Source organism: Bombina bombina, chromosome 4, assembly GCF_027579735.1.
Source record: "Bombina bombina isolate aBomBom1 chromosome 4, aBomBom1.pri, whole genome shotgun sequence".
Lineage (NCBI taxonomy): Eukaryota > Metazoa > Chordata > Amphibia > Anura > Bombinatoridae > Bombina > Bombina bombina.
Window position 1 is genome coordinate 367,912,558 of NC_069502.1, and position 16,814 is coordinate 367,929,371.

The window sequence follows — 16,814 nt, forward strand, 5'->3', positions numbered from 1 at the left end:
ACATTTAATATTAGCTGTCTTTTCAATTTGCTTCTACATAAAAAAACATGCATTTGATAACAAAACTACTTATGCAGCTTCCAATTTGTGTATATGTCCCTTTGTGACTTGCACACTATGCAAAGTATTCACGAACAATAGAAAAACATCCAATACAAACAGTGGCAGAGTCACATATATGCATCACAGGTAAAACGTTGTAAATGATCTGCCTTCATTTTCTGCAAAGTCTACAGACATAAATGTTTAACAAGACAAACGCATTCTTCACCTGTTCCTATTAAGATTATTTTAAGTGTAATTTTTGGTGTCCGTTTTGTAAAACCTTTCTGTGTCAGACTCCGGTTTATTATATTTGTCTGGTATATCCGATGTGACCGCTTGCCTATTAATGTATGTTTATAGACAAGTTAGGGTAACATTTTGCATTTCCCCTCAACCTGTCCTCCATTTCTCCTGTTTACTGAAAAAGCAGTGTAACGTTACCTTTTTATAGCACTGAATTTGATTTAGAAAAGGCATACCAGCTCTTGTATATATTACTGTAATTGTAGTCCTATTGGCTTCAAGGCAAGCAGATTATGGTATCCTGTAGTTAACAAATATGTTTATGAATTTTTATCATCCCAATAAAGCTTATGCAGTGATTTCTGTTTATACTGCAGTGCTATCAAAATTAAAGTGAATCAAGAGAACTGAGCAGGCTAAACTGAATGTATATTTAGCTACTTTTTCATTTATGAACTTCTTGAAAATCCATAGGTTTTTTTTTGTTTGTTTCTTTTTAGAAATGTCAAGTTATGGAGACCACAATTTAAAGGGGCATGAAACCCAGCATTGTCCTCCATGATTCAGAATGTTCCAATTTTACTTCTGTTATCAAATTTGGTTCATTCTTATTGTATTCTTTGTTGAATAGAATTCCTAGGTAAGGTATTGTGCACATGTCTGAAGCACTATATGTCAGACAACACTGCTGCCATCTAGTGCTTTCACAAATGTATAACATTGTTAACCCTTTCAGGTCCTTTGTCGGTATATATCCGACAAAGGGTTTTACCGCTTGCGGTCCAATGTCTGATATATTCCAACATGTTCCCTCAAGTTCCCAGTGACATTTCCTCCATAGCCAAGTGGTGGCAGTGAGAATCCACTGCCAGGTAGGGTCGAGAAGGGGACAAGCTCCGAGTGTTCCCCCCTGCTTTGTTCCCCCATTCTTGTAAATGATGCAGACTCCCCGGGGGTGAGCTTCTCTCCATGTGTGCTCCTACGGAGCCTGCTGCAGAGGGGCAGGTGCTAGCCTGGGGTGTACATGCAACCTGCCTGCGTGCGTCAGTCTCTTACCAGTGATCTGTACACAGCGCCACAGCTAGGCTAGATGTGGCACTGATCACTGGTAAGAGACGGAGGCTGCAGGAAGCCGGGGGGAAAGCGGAACGACCCAGGTTACATGTACACGTGAGCTAGGAGGTCTACAGCTGATCGTGCTACAATAAAATAAATAAGACCTGCTGGCACATTTATTCAAAATACATAGGACCGGAAAGGGTTAAAATTATTCTTGCAAAACTGTTTTCATATAGTGCTCCAAACATATGCACGCTCTTGAACATACATACCAAAAGATACCAAGATAAGAGAGTACATTTTAAAATAGAAATATTTGTTTTATTTTTATCTGAATCATGAAAGAGAAACATATTGGATTTCATGTCCCTTTAAATTTGATTTATGATACCTAATTTTGAAACAAGTCTGTTTTAATCAATTTGTTTTATTTTTTCTTTCTTTCCATGTTTGATTTAGCTATTATCTCTACATGTATGACAAAGTGGTAGCCCCCAATGTTTCGCTTACTGCTACAGTGCCACAAGGCAAAGAAACAAAAATTGTGAAAAGAGATTTTGAAGGCAAGAAACTTTTGACAGTAGAGTCTGATAAACTATTAAAAAGTAGCAAACTTAAACAAACTACCTCATATCCTGATCTCTCCATAGAGGAGCAAGTAAGAGTAGATATGAAATCAGAGACTCAAAACATCAGTGAACCAAGTAAGTGAACTATTATTGTTGACCTTTTGCTTTTCATTGATTTAAAGCTTCTAAAATGCAATTTTTATTGTATGCTCAAGCATGGGATTTACTGTTATTATATCTAATGGCACAAGGAAATCACTATCCCTTAAAAATACTGTTGCCACATGAGGAAATTGTTGTAATTTCAAGTTTTTTTTCTGCGTTCATGCAATAAAGTACATAGTGGGCAAAATTGAACATTTGTTTTCACTGCATTAACACTGTTTACTGCAAGTGTTTTTCAATACCCAAACTCAGCTCACCACTTTCCTTATTTGGAGAATGTGTTATTGGAGTAGACAAGTCATAAAGCTATGGCCATTATGTTACCACAATCTTTGTTGTTGATCAGATGATCTCAGCTGCAACCAGTTAGGGACAGATATGGGTCCTGCTAGAGATATCAGCAAAGGGCTACAGGGGAAAAAGTATGTCTGTTTGCAGATGATACAAACATTTGTAATAGAGTAGATGTTCCACATGTGCACAAAATGAGAAGTGATGTACACAAATTGGAGATTTGGACAAATGACTGGGATCTAAAGTTTAACACTGCAAAAATGTAAAATAATGCATTTAGGGAAGAAATAGCCAAACGTTAATTAGACTCAATGACACTTGTTACAAATGAGGAACAGGACTTGGGAATTATTATTTCAGATGATTTTAAATTTAGTAAATGTAGTATTGCAGCAAGGCCAGTTGAATGCTTGGATGTATTGGCAGAGGTATTTGCAGAAGATATTGTAAAGTTCTTATGCCACTTTATAGATCATTGGTTAGGCCTCATCTTGAGTATTGCCTGCAGTTCTGGAGGCTATATCTCCAGAAGGATATAAACAAACTGGAATCTGTGCAACGGAGGGCTACTAAAATGGTACATGGTCTAAAAAATAAAACTTACCAGGAGTGGATCAGTGATCTCAATATGTATAGCTTAGAGGAGACAAGGGAAATAGGTGATATGATAGTAACTTTTTAAGTATAGTAAAGGTAAAGCTGAGGCTGAGTGTATTTGTCATAAAAAGAAAAATTCAAGATCAAGGGGTCATGATCTCATGCTGAAGGGTAGTATATTCAGGAGAAATTTGAGGAAGCACTTCTTCACAGAAAGGGTGATTGATTCATTGAGTAAACTTCTACATGAAGTGTTAATGACAAACACTGTGGAGGACTTTAAGAATGCCTTGGATAAGCATAAGGCTCTAGAACTACATTTGTTTATATTTTGTGAAATATTACACAGACTTGCTGAGCCTATGGTTCTTATCGGCTGTCAAAACCCATGTTTCTATGTGCTCTTCCAGTTGTCCGAATTAAAAAATCATAATTTCTTTCCTAAGATATGGTGAGTTCACGGCTTCATCATTTACTGTTGGGAATATCACTCCAGGCCAGCAGGAGGAGGCAAAGAGCACCACAGCCAAACTGTTAAGTATCACTCCCCTACCTACAAACCCCAGTTATTCTCTTTGCCTTGGTGCATGGAGGAGGTGAAGTTTTGGTGTCTGATTATTTCACTTCAATCAAGATTTTATTATTTTAGGAAGCCAGAGTAGGTTAACGCTGATCCTTCCCTTTCGAGATTGGGTCTAGACGTACTCCACGTCAGCCTCTTCAGTAGGGCAGTGGTGGCTTTAGCAGTGGTGGCTTTAGAGTAGTTAGGAACTTGTGGAGTGTGCTCCACTGCGTTTTCCTAATATGTTGCTGCTCTGGTGTAGAAAGCCAGAGTAGGCTTACTCTGTTTCTTTTTTCCACAGGTCCCTGTAAGGAGTGGCATCCTTCCATACCGTGAGAGCTGTCTTCCTGCCAGGACAGCTAGAGGTGCAGGTAAGTGCCTTTTTGGCTTCTGGGATCTAGAAGGAGGCTGGCACGTTAAGAGTTAACCAAAACACTGACAGGAGTTAACTCATAGCTCTTAAAGGGTTGCACCATTATGGAACTTATATCCTGCATGCAGGATAGTTTTTTATGGCAGAAGCGGGCACTATCATTGTGACAGGAGACTGGGGTTAACTTCCTTTATGGCATTAATTTTATTAGAAACCTTGTGAGACATAATTGGTTTGCACATTTTTGTTTTTCGCATTCATTGCGATATTACTCTATTGCGCTTTTCAGTACCGCAGGAAGCGACTCCATGTCAATAGGCTTCTTTTCCGGTCTGAAGCGCGCTTTCTCATAGTGCAGACGCAGCTTCAAGACCGGTGTTGTGTCCCACTTATTCTGCTCGATTGTAGCATAGCAGAGCGGATTTTCAGCTACATGCTGTTGAAGTGAGCCCAGAGTCTCTCACAAAGATCGTTCATCGCTCCATCTGACGATCGCAGGAGCAGATAGGCACCTCAGTCTTAATGAAAAAAGAAAGTATTTGAACTCGAAAACTTGAAGGTTCAGTTAAAACAAAGTTCCTTTATTTGTTTCCATAAAACGAACTATAGGTGTGCCATCAAGGGTTGGTGTATCTGTCAGACACGAAGACGCGTTTCGGCTATTTTGCCATAGTCATTGCGTGGATACTGACAGAGACACCTGTCTTAAAGTGCTCAAATTTCATTGGATAAAAACAGCAACAAAACCTGTTTGAATGATTGATAGCTACACTTGTTTTTTATTCAAACTTAAAGTGTGTTAAGCACTGTTCATAATGGAAAGCTGACAATAGAATCAATACAAAGGAAGTTTCATCTTGCAGTTCCCAGGGAACTTATGTTTCCTACAAAACTTCAGTATACACACATAATTGCGTGAAAAAAAACACAATGTGGCGATATACAAAGTTTTAAATATTGTTTTAAAGATATGTAATGTAATAGTCTTAAGGATAACGTGTAGAAGGGCTAATTCATATATTTGTCATATAATCTACACACTTATTTGAATGGAATTTCTGTGGGGCCATTATTCTTGCTAGAAACACAGGGGGCACGTTGTTTGCTGTCATTCTCTTAAAGGGAACAGTACAATTTTTTTTTTGTATTTTCTGCATTTTGGAACAGGTTGCTGTTTCCATGGACAGATGCCAAATCTGTGTAGATAACCCAATTGTGCCGCCCTTGCCCTTTTGTTCCCCATGTATAGACAGAACTTTAAAGAATAAAGATAGACTTTTTCTTTCTGAGCCAACAGTCTCTCAGGATGATGCTGTTCAGGCAATGCCACAGTTTTCTCCTCAGTCATGCCAGGCCTTAATGGCGTCACATGTAAGTGCCCTGCAGTTCCTCTCATTCTTCTGGGTTGGTTTATTTGCAAGCAGAGATTGCTGCCCAGATATCTTCTGTGGCATTGGCTGCCTTTCCCATGCTACAGGGAAAACGCAAGAGGAAAATTAGAGATTCAGATAGCAAGGTTTCTGTTCCAAGTTCTGTTAATCAAGTTGCCCTTATGTCTGATGAGGAAGATACGTCCGTAGCCTCTGAGGGTGAAATCTTAGATTCAGACAGTTTAATGCATTCATCTGATGCTGACGTTGTATCCATCAGATTTAAGCTTGAACACCTCTGTGTACTGTTAAAGGAAGTTTTGGTTACTTTTGATGACTCGGATTCTCCTACCATTGCCAACCCTAGGGAATCTGATAAGCTTAATAAATACTTTGATGTTCCTTCCTCGGTGGAAGTCTTTCCTGTGCCAGACTGTGCCACAGAGATTATAGCAAAGGAAAGGGACAGGCCTGGGATTCCTTTTTCCCTGTCTCCTGTCTTTAAGAAGATGTTTCCTGTTGCTGACTCCATTAAGGAGTTGTGGCAAATGGTACCTAAAGTAGAAGGGACCATTTCTACTATTTCTATTAAGAGAACTACTATTCTTATTGAGGACAGCTGCTCCTTTAAGGATCCAATGGACAAAAAGCTGGAGGCTTATTTGAAGAAAATGTATGTTCATCAAGGTCTCGAATGGCAACCTGCAGTGTGTATTGCCACTGTGATAAGTGCTTCAGCATATTGGTTCGACACCTTGTCTGAGTCTCTTCAGGTAGAGGCTCCTTTAGAGGAAATCCAAGATCGGATTAAGGCTCTTAAATTCGCCAATTCTTTTATTACTGACGCTTCCTTGCAGGTTATTAAATTAGGAGTCAAAATATTTGGTTTTGCTGTGCTACTGCGCAGAGCATTGTGGTTAAAATCTTGGTCAGCTGATGGCGATTCCTTAAAAGGAAAAGACCTTGTTTGGACCTGGACTGACAGAAATTATTTCTGATATTACGGGTGGAAAAGGGTCTTTCCTCCCACAAGACAAGAAGAATAGGCCGAAAGGACGTCAGAGTAATTTTCGTTCCTTTCATAATTCCAGAGAAAAGTCTTTCTCTTCCAAGCAGGAACAGGCCAAGTCTTCTTGGAAGCCCTCCCAGTCTTGGAACAAGGGGAAGCAATCAAAGAAACCCGCAGCTCACTCTAAATCATTATGAATGATTTGCCACCGATCCGGGATCGGATCTAGTGGGGGGCAGACTATCTCAGTTTTCTTAAACATGGATAAGAGATGTCCCAGATCCCTGGGCTGTGGATATAGTATCCCAGGGTTACAAATTGGAATTCAAGAACTTTCCTCCCAGGGGCAGGTTCCACCTCTCAAGATTTTCTGTAAACCAGATAGTCGTTCTTGAAATGTTTTCAGGATCTTTCTTCCCTGGGAGTGATTGTTCCAGTTCAGGAACAGGGTCTAGGTTTCTATTCCAATCTGTTCGTGGTTCCCAAAAAAGAGGGAACTTTCTTACCGATTTTAGACCTGAAATGTCTAAATAAGTTTCTCAGAGTTCCGTCTTTCAAAATGGAGACTATCCGCTCCATTCTTCCTTTTGTTTAAGAGGGTCAGTTTATGACGACCATAGACCTAAAGGATGCGTACTTTCATGTTCCCATTCACAGGGATCCTCACAAATTTCTGAGATCTGCCTTTCTGGACAAACTTTCAGTTTGCGGTTTTACTGTTTGGCCTTGCCACAGCTCCCAGAATTTTCTCAAAGGTTCTGGGGGCTCTCTTGGCAGGGATCCGGTCACAGGGAATTGTAGTGGCGCCCTACCTGGAAGAACTATTGGTTCAGGTGCCTTCTTTTCAACAAGCAAGATATCACACAGAGATCTTGTTGTGTTTTTTTCGTTCCCACAGGTAGAAAGTGAATCTGGAAAAGGGTAGTCTTCTTAGGGACTATAATAGATTTCCTATCAATATAAATTTTTCTGATGGAGGTCAGAAGAGCCAAAATCCTTCCCTCTCTCTACAGTCTACTGCTTTAACATCAGTGGCTCAGTGTATGGAAGTAATTGGTCTGATCGTGTCTTCCATGGACATCATTCCCTTTGCTCGATTCCATTTGTGAGATCTACAGTTGTGCATGCACAGACAATGGAATGGGGATTATGCGGATCTGTCTGAGGATAGATTTAGACCAGTCGACAAGAGACTCTCTCTTGGGGTGGTTTTCTCAGGAACATCTATCTCAAGGCACATTCTTTTGGAGACCTTCCTGGGTGATTGTGACCACGAACGCCAGCCTGCTGGGCTGGGGAGCAGTCTGAGACTCGTTAAAGGCGCAGCGACTTTGGACTCGGGAGGAGTCTGCTCTCCCATCAACATCCTGGAGTTGAGAGCGATTTACAATGCTCTGATGGCTTGGCCTCAGTTGTCCTTAGCCCGGTTTATCAGGTTCCAGTTAGACAACATAACCTCAGTGGCTTACATCAACCACCAGGAAGGAAATCGGCGTTCCTTAGCCATGAAGGAGGTGTTGCTGATTATTCAGTGGGCGGAAGCTCACAATTGCTGTCTATCTGCTATCCACATTCCAGGATTTCCTGAGTAGACAGACTTTTCATCCCGGGGAGTGGGAACTCTATCCGGAGGTGTTCTCCAACTTAACCCTCTAATGGGGGGTGCCGGAGTTCGATCGAATGGCGTCTCGGCAAAATGCCAAGCTTCCAAGGTACGGGTCAAGAGATCCACAGGCCGCTCTGATAGATGCTCTGCAGGTTCCTTGGGATTTCAGGCTGGCATATCTGTTTCCTCTGTTTGCTCTCCTTCCACGAGTCATTGCTCGTATCAAACAGGAGAGAGCGTCAGTGATTCTAATAGCCCCTGCGTGGCCTTGCAGACCTAGTGGAGATGTCATTTCTCCCACCGTGGAGACTGCCTCTGAGGAAGGACCTGCTAATTCAGGGTCCCTTCTTTCATCCAAATCTCGTTTCTCTGAAGCTGACTGTTTGGAGATTGAACGCTTAGTTCTGTCTAAGTGGGGTTTTTCTGAGTCGTTCATTCAGACCATGATTCAGGCCCGCAAGCCTGTTACGAGAAAGATTTATCATAAGATATGGTGTAAATATCTTTATTGGTGTGAATCCAAGGGCTACTCTTGGAGTAGGGTCAGGATTCCTAGAATTTTGTCCTTTCTCCAGGATGGTCTGGAGAAGGGTTTGTCAGTCAGTACTCTGAAGGGTCAGATTTCTGCTTTATCTATTTTGCTGCATAAGCGTCTGGCGGACGTCCCAGATCTTTTTATCAGGCCTTAGTCAGAATCAGGCCTGTGTTTAAGTCTGTTGCTCCTCCTTTGAGCCTTAACCTTGTTCTTAAAGTTTTACAGCTGGCTCCATTTGAGGCATTGCATTCCATAGATATTAAGGTATCTTGGAAGGTTTTGTTTCTTATTGCTATCTCTTCTGCTCGGAGAGTCTTGGATCTCTCAGCGTCTCGGATCTCTCGGCTTTGCAGTATGATTCGCCTTATCTTATCTTTCATGCCAATAAGGCGGTTCTTCTTATTAAGTTAGGCTTCTTTCTTAAAGTGGTTTTGGACAGAAATATTAATCAGGAAATTGTTGTTCTTTCTTTATGTCCTAATCCTTCTCACAAATAACGTTTGTTGCACAACTTGGATGTTGTACGTGCTTTAAAATTTTATTTAAAATCGACTAAGGATTTTTGCCAGTATTCTGCCCTGTTTGTTTCTCTGGGAAACGTAAGTCAGTAAGCTACTGCTACTTCTCTTTCTCTATGGTTGAGAAGTATAATTCGTTTTGCTTATGAGACTGCTGGACAGCAGCCTCCTGAGAGAATTACGGCTCATTCTACTAGGGCTTTCAAAAATGAAGCTTCTGTGGAACAGATTTGCAAGGCTGCAACTTGGTCTTCTATGCATACTTTTTCCAATTTTTTCAAATTTTATACTTTTGCCTTGGCTGAGGCTTCTTTTGGGAGAAAGGTTCTTCAAAAGGTGGTGCCTTCTGTTTAGGTCTGCCTGTCCTGTCCCTCCCTATTCATCTGGGTCCTCTAGCTTGGGTATTGGTTCCCAACAGTAAATGAAAGCCGTGGACTCACCATATCTTAGAAATAAAACAAATGTATGCTTACCTGATAAATTTATTTATTTCTGTATATGGTGAGTCCACGGCCCGCCCTTTATTTCGAGACCGTTATTTCTGTCTAAACTTCAGGCACCTCTACACCTTGTGTTACTCCTTTTTTCTTCATTTACCATCGGTCGAATGACTGGGGTTTGTGGGTAGGGGAGTGATACTTAACAGCTTGGCTGTGGTGCTCTTTGCCTCCTCATGCTGGCCAGGAGTGAGATTCCCAACAGTAAATGATGAAGCCGTAGACTCGCCATATCCAGAAAGAAATACATTTATCCGGTGAACATACATTTTGTTTTTCAGGCTTAAAGGAACATGAAACTCACGTTTTTTTTTCTTCTTGATTTAGAAAGAGCATACAGTTTTAGAATGTACTTCTTTTCTAATTTGAGTCATTCTCTTGATATCCTTTGTTGGAAAGCAAGCTCAGTAGCTGCTGATTGGTGGCTGTACATAGATGCATTGTGTGATTGGTTCACCCAAGTGCATTGCTATTTCTTCAACAAAGGATATCTGAAGAATGAAGCAAATTAGATAATAGAGAATACAAATGTTAAACAACATTCAAAGTTTTTCTATCTGAATTATGAAAGAAAAATTTTAGATTTCATGTCCCTTTAAATGATAGGAAAATGGGCACAATTAATTATAGAAGTACATTTCAAAGTTGTTTTACTACACACAATTAAGCATTTGATATCACAACATCAAAGTGTTTCCTGTCCCTTTTAATAAAGATATGAGCATTATTTTCAGGTCTTACTTTTATGCAGACTTTCTTAGTGTTACATCCGGCTTTATTCTTCATATTAAGTTTGAATCATTCGGAAGTCTGGGAGGTCACACAGTATTTGCAGGATATTTAACAGGTTTTTAAAAAACATGCTGTCATTGCATAACATTCAGGTGTCAAAAGTAAGAGTGAATTAATGTAGAATTGAAGGTAAGACCTCAATTGTATTCTCTGAAAGAGACATGGTACTCACTAATTGTCATGTATGTGAAAGAACAGTAGTTTTGCTTGGAAAAGGTTAAAAGGACAGTTAACCCCTTGAGATTTTTAAATAAAATGTTAACTTATGCATAATAGAACAACTTTGCAATATATTTCATTATTTATTTTACTCCCCTTTCATGTGATTTAACTTTTATTTCTCAGAACGGGAAAAGCACCCTGCTGACTTCTCAAGTGTGGGTAGAGTTTGGCTACTGCTAAATGATAGCATTAAAAAGAATGTCAATTTATTTTAAAAATCTATATAATATGTATTGTAATTACATGGTGTTTACGTGTGCATTCGGCTATTTTGTTCGAATAACAATGTGGAAGTAAGCTGCCGCTAGCGGCATTTGGATTTTTTTCTGACCCAAACGCACTACGATCTGGATTTTCACAGAACTTGGTGTGTTGCACAGATCGTAGTGCGTTGTACTTTCACATGAAGAAATCTGGCTCTGAAAAAAGCTGAATGCCACTTACAGCCGCCATCTTCCACATTTGTGTGCTAAAGAAATAGCCGAATGCTCATGTCTAATGTTTAATCTTAGATTTACTTCTAGTTGCTAACCATTACATAAAGAAAAATAATGAAATCTTTTTAGAAATGTAACCGCTACGCTTCCATCTTTCTCGCATTTAGCATAACGTGCTGACCTTTCTAGACCTTTATTAATCTTTCTTTGAGAAGATCCAGGCTCCAATCTTCTTTGTTTTTTCTTCCATAAGGCAGGGAGAGTCCACAACTTCATTCCTTACTGTTGGGAAATGCAACACCTGGCCACCAGGAGGAGGCAAAGATACCCCAGCCAAAGGCTTAAATATCCCTCCCACTTCCCCCATCTCCCAGTCATTCTTTGCCTTTCGTCACTATAGGAGAGAAGTCCTCCCTTCTGATCAATATATTGGAACTCCGGGCAATCTTTAATACCCTGAAGGCTTGGCCCCTTCTGGGTTTGTCCCAATTTAACAGATTCCAATCAGACAACATAACTTCGGTTGCCTACATCAACCATCAGGGGGGACGAGAAGTTCCTTGGCGATGAGAGAAGTATCTTGGATACTAGAGTGGGCGGAGACTCACAGATGTACACTGTCAGCGATCCACATTCCGGGTGTGGACAAATGGGAAGCGGACTTCCTTAGCAGGCAATCCTTTCACCCAGGGGAATGGTCTCTCCACCCCAAAGTGTTTGCAGAGATATAAAAAGAGCAAATATCGAGGCACTCGAAGGTCATAAAAAATTAAATATTTATCTAGGAAATTAGATTTAAAATGCATAAATATGCAAGGGGTACAAGGAAGGCTGTCCTGACTCGTTTCATTCCCCCTAGTGGCGCTTAGTCTTAATAATAATATGCTGCAAGTGGGGGACGCCGGAAATAGATCTCATGGCATCCCGCCTCAATACCAAGCTACCCAGGTACGGGTTGAGGGATTCTCAGGCGGAATTGATGGATGCCTTATCAGTACCATGGAAGTAGTACCATGGAAGTTCAGACTCATATATTTGTCCTCCATTACCTCTTCTTTCTCGTGTGGTGGCTCGCATCAAGCAGGAACGAGCATCAGTAATTCTGATTGCTCCATCGTGGCAGCGAAGGACGTGGTTTGCAGATCTGATGAGGATGTCCTCATTTCCTCAGTGAAGGTTACCTTGTCGCAGAGATCTGCAGATACAGGGTTCCTTCATTCATCAAAATATAGATTCTCTGAGGCTGACTTCGTGGAGGTTGAACGCTTAGTCTAAGCCAAGAGAGGGTTCTCAGAGTGTTATCGACACTGGTTCAAGCTCGGAAGCCAGTTACTCGTCGTATCTATCATAAAGTGTGGAGGACTTACTTATACTGGTGTGAAGAGCTTGGCTTTTCCTTGCATAAGGTTAAGGTTGCCAGAATTTTATATTTTCACTAGGATGGACTGGAGAAGGGTCAATCTGCTAGTTCCCTGAAGGGACAGATATCGGCCCTGTCGGTGTTACTGCACAAGAGATTGGCTGAGCTTCCGGAGGTGCATTCCTTTGTTGAGGCTCTGATTAGGATCAGACCAGTGTTTAGATCTGGGGCTCCGCCTTGGAGCCTAAATCTTGTTCTTAGTGTTTTGCAGCAGGCTCCGTTTAAGCCTATGCATACTGTTGACGTTAAATTGTTATCTTGGAAGTTTCTTTTTTTGCTGGCTATTGCCTCTGCACGCAGAATTTCTGAGATTTCTGCTTTACAATGTGACTCCCATTATCTTGTTTTTCATGCTGATAAGGCTGTTTTACGTACTAAATTAGGGTTCCTCCCTAAGGTGGTGTCGGACCGTAACATTAATCAAGAAATTGTTGTTCCTTCCTTGTGTCCTAATGCTTCTTCAACGAAGGAGCGCTTTGCTTCACAATCTGGATGTGGTTTGTGCCTTGACGTTCTATCTTCATGCTACTAAGGAATTCAGACAATCTTCCTCTTTGTCATCTATATGTGGAAGCGTAAGCGGCACAAGGCTACTATGACTTCCCTATCTTTCTGATTGAGGAGTGTCATCCGCTTAGCTTATGAGACGGCTGGGGGACAGCCTCCTAAGAGGATAACGGCTCATTCCACTAGAGCAGTGGCTTAATCCTGGGCTTTTAAGAACAAAGCCTCTATGGATCAGATTGGTAAGGCGGCTACCTGGTCCTCCTTACACATTTTTTCTACATTTTACTTTTTCTTTCGGGAGAAAAGTTTTGCAGGCTGTGGTGTCCTTAGAATAGGGTCGACCTCTTCTTTTTTTTTTGTTCGCTCACGTTTTTCATTCAGTGTCCTCTGGAGCTTGGGTATAGTTTTCCAAACACTAAGGAATTAAGTTGTGGTCTCTCCCTGCCTTATGGAAGGAAAACATAATTTATGCTTACCAGATAAATTCCTTTCTGGCAGGGAGAGTCCACGACCCCACCTGTAATTTATTTTTTGCTGGGCGGCTCCCTTTTTATATTCTTCTGGTACCTTTACACCCTTATGTTTCTTTTACTTTTCCTTGTTCCATCGACAGAATGACTGGGGGGTAGGGGAAGTGGAAGGGATATTTAAGCTTTTAGCTGGGGTGTCTTTGCCTCCTCCTGGTGGTCAGGTGTTGCATTTCCCAACAGTAAGGAATGAAGTTGTGGACTCTACCTGCCAGGAAGGAAAGGAATTTATCTGGTAAGCATAAATTATGTTTTTTCTTTTTGGAAATATTGCTTTTCACCTGCATTGAATGCTCAGAGTTGGTGCAACTGATCTTTGCTTTTTACAGAAGCCAAATTACCAGCCAGAGAGAAAAATGAACTGACATGCAATAAAGACACAGTATGTGACGGCGATGACAAGGGTCACATTATGGAAGAGGTTGTAAAAACATTCCTGAAACAGCAAGAAAAGCTGAACTACATCCTGCAAAAGAAGCAGCAAATTCAAATGGTATGGTTTATTATTGTCTTGTCACAGCTGACATGCATTGACATCACACAGCTTGTCTTCCTCTGATACTAAAATAAGGGACACTAAACCCAGATTGTTTTCTTTCATGATTTAGACAGAGCATACAATTTTTAATCCATTTCCCCTATTTACTTCTATTATCTAATTTGCTTCATTGATTTTATATCCTTTGCTCACACATACCTATGTATGCTTAGGAGTAGCAATACATTACAGGGAGCTAGTTGCTGATTGGTAGCTTCTCATTTATTCCTCTTGTCATTGGCTCGCCCAATGAGTACAACAAGGTTCCACTTGTGCATTGCAGCCACTTCAACAAAGGATACCAAGAGAACAAAGGCAATTTATTAATCAAAGTCAATTAGAAAGTTGTTTACAATTGTATGCTCTTTCTGAATCTTAAAATAAAAAAAATGGGCTTCATGTAGATCAGTTTTCATATAACTGCATGTAATATACACTACTATAAAGACGAATATGTGCAGATAATTATCTAAAAATCCAGTTTAAAATCTTCTAAAGAGGCTGGGAAATCAGGAAGAGCAGACCCCCCCCCCTCCCTGAATATGAAAAGACAGATTACACCAACATGAGCAAACTGTAATCTGTAGACCTGGGTCTACATCTGATGTTTTGGGGCTTGGTTAGGAGTCTGAAAGTCAGCACAATGTTATTAAAAAATAAGCAAAACTATGCATGGTTACAAAAACACTCCTGGATGGACTGTACAAATGGATCATGTACAAGACAATTTATGCAAAGAAAAATCTAGTGTACAATGTTCCTTTAAGCACAGTCATGGATGTTAACCATTTTCATAGAAACTTTTACAAATGTGTATTACTTGCCCACAGCCTTTATAGACCACTGCTGGTAGGAATCACTTGTGAGGCGTTGAAAGCGTATGGAATACAACACCTTTAGGTGATGAATATGTTCCATGAATAGTTATCACCATCTAATAATATATTTTACAAAGACTGTATAAAGCTGTAACTTGCTACAGTAATTTAGGTTTTGTGCATCCATTGTTCCTAGAGTTGTGGTTGCAAACATTTTCACTGACACAACACAATAAAATGTGGCATACAATCATTTTTTTTCCAGCTTAATCCAAATGCTCATAAACATGACATTTGCATAAATTTGCATTAGTTACTAATTTGCTTTAGTTGCTGCTGAGAGGTTTGCTACATCGCCATAATGCACACAGCATGCAAAACAGTGATCAAATGTGTTCTTGTTTTATTATTCATCACTAAATGCTGATTAATGTACTTTAGCCTCTAACACAGCCCTTCCCTGTAGTACACTTGGGCAGTTTTCTGCTGCAGCATGCTAGTATATGTATATTATTGTGTCTTACACAAACACGTTAGCGTGTACAACATATTTATTTGTTAATCTCACATAATCTAATGATACAGGCTGTACAAAATATCTGTCCAACATTTCACGAGAGGCCACTTTTTTTTTTAACCCTTTACTTTTGCAGGACTGATTTTTAAGACTAATTTAATTACTAGTGCATATTTTTATATAAGCAAACTTTTTTTTTTTTAAATGAGCATTTCTCTACTAAAGTATACACATTTAGATTCATATACATCAAGTTAATATTAGAAGGGCAGGTATTAATTACCTAGTTGGAAACTGTTATGGTGGAGTATGAGGGGAGGGGGCAGTTATAAGCCACCTGAGGTTCACATTATGTCCCCATGTCTTAGACTGGATAAGCCTGGTCTAGAAACACAGGTTGTGTCTTCTGAAATAAGCACTGTAGCCCCTAAAACACCTATCCTAAACGTGCACACCTGTATCCTCATCTCTACCTTGTGTGCAGGATGCAGACGTTTCCGTTTCCATCTTCTAACCATTTAATTAGGTTTGTTTTCTAAAAATCTTTGGAAAACGCCAAGTGAAATGCTGAATGTGCCTACATGCTATGTTAATCCTAAATTAAAACACATTCTGCTTTGCTTGTTCACCTAAATGTAATGGAAACTCCACAGCCATTCTAGCATGGGACTCTGACTATAACAAGTGATATTGATGACTGAGATAAGTGCTTCATGCTCCATACAGCCTACATTTGTCCAAATAATCCTTGACTTTGTGAATCGGTGTATTGTATATGAGAATTATCTGCATATTTATTTGAAAAACCTGCCCATTAATGGTATGTGAAAAACCTGTATAACACAATGCATATCACCTCAGTACAAATACTCTGTACTGTATTGTTGCATTTAAAGGGATATTAAATAGTGCTCCTTTAATAAAAAAAAGTTAAACCAAAGTAAACATTAAAAGAAGCAGATTGTTTTAAAGTACCACTCAATGCAGTAGAATTACATAATTAACACCTGCATAATAAAAAGACGATTTAACACCTATTCTAAATTGCAAATAAGCAGAAGATTTTTTTTCTTAATCATAAAAGTTTATTTTGATTTGAGTGTCCCTTTAAAAAACAAACAACTTATTTTCTTGCAAAATTATCACTTAGAAGTTCTAAATGTAGGCCCCCCTACACCTAGATAATTGAGTAGACATGCTGAGAACTGTAGAGATCCCAGCCCCCTTGTACCACTATGACGGTAAGAAATGGACAATGCACAAATGTTTAAGAACAAAAAAATCCTTTCAAATTAATGAATATGTGTATGGATGTGTGTATGGATGTGTGTGTATATATGTATATATGTGTGTGTATATATATATATATATATATATATATATATATATATATATATGTGTGTGTGTATATGTGTATATGTGTGTATATATATATATATATATATGTATATATGTATATATGTGTGTAGAGTTTGTAAATTAACTGGCTGCCTGTATACCTGAAATAAGGGCAATTGCAGGGTCCCCACCCCGCACTGTCCTATTTCAATTTATGGAAAAACTATTCGTGAGAAGAGTGGTATTAAGGCGCACT

At 39.8% G+C, this 16,814-nt stretch overlaps 1 protein-coding gene across 1 annotated transcript in view; it reads left to right on the forward strand.

Moving 5' to 3' along the window:
* Positions 1-16,814, forward strand: part of SKIL (SKI like proto-oncogene) — a 113,524-nt gene that overhangs the window by 51,033 nt on the left and 45,677 nt on the right. The window contains exons 4-5 of the mRNA XM_053710131.1: positions 1,807-2,051; positions 13,677-13,840. Coding sequence (XP_053566106.1) covers positions 1,807-2,051; positions 13,677-13,840 — 409 coding nt within the window. The remainder of the gene's footprint in view (positions 1-1,806; positions 2,052-13,676; positions 13,841-16,814) is intronic.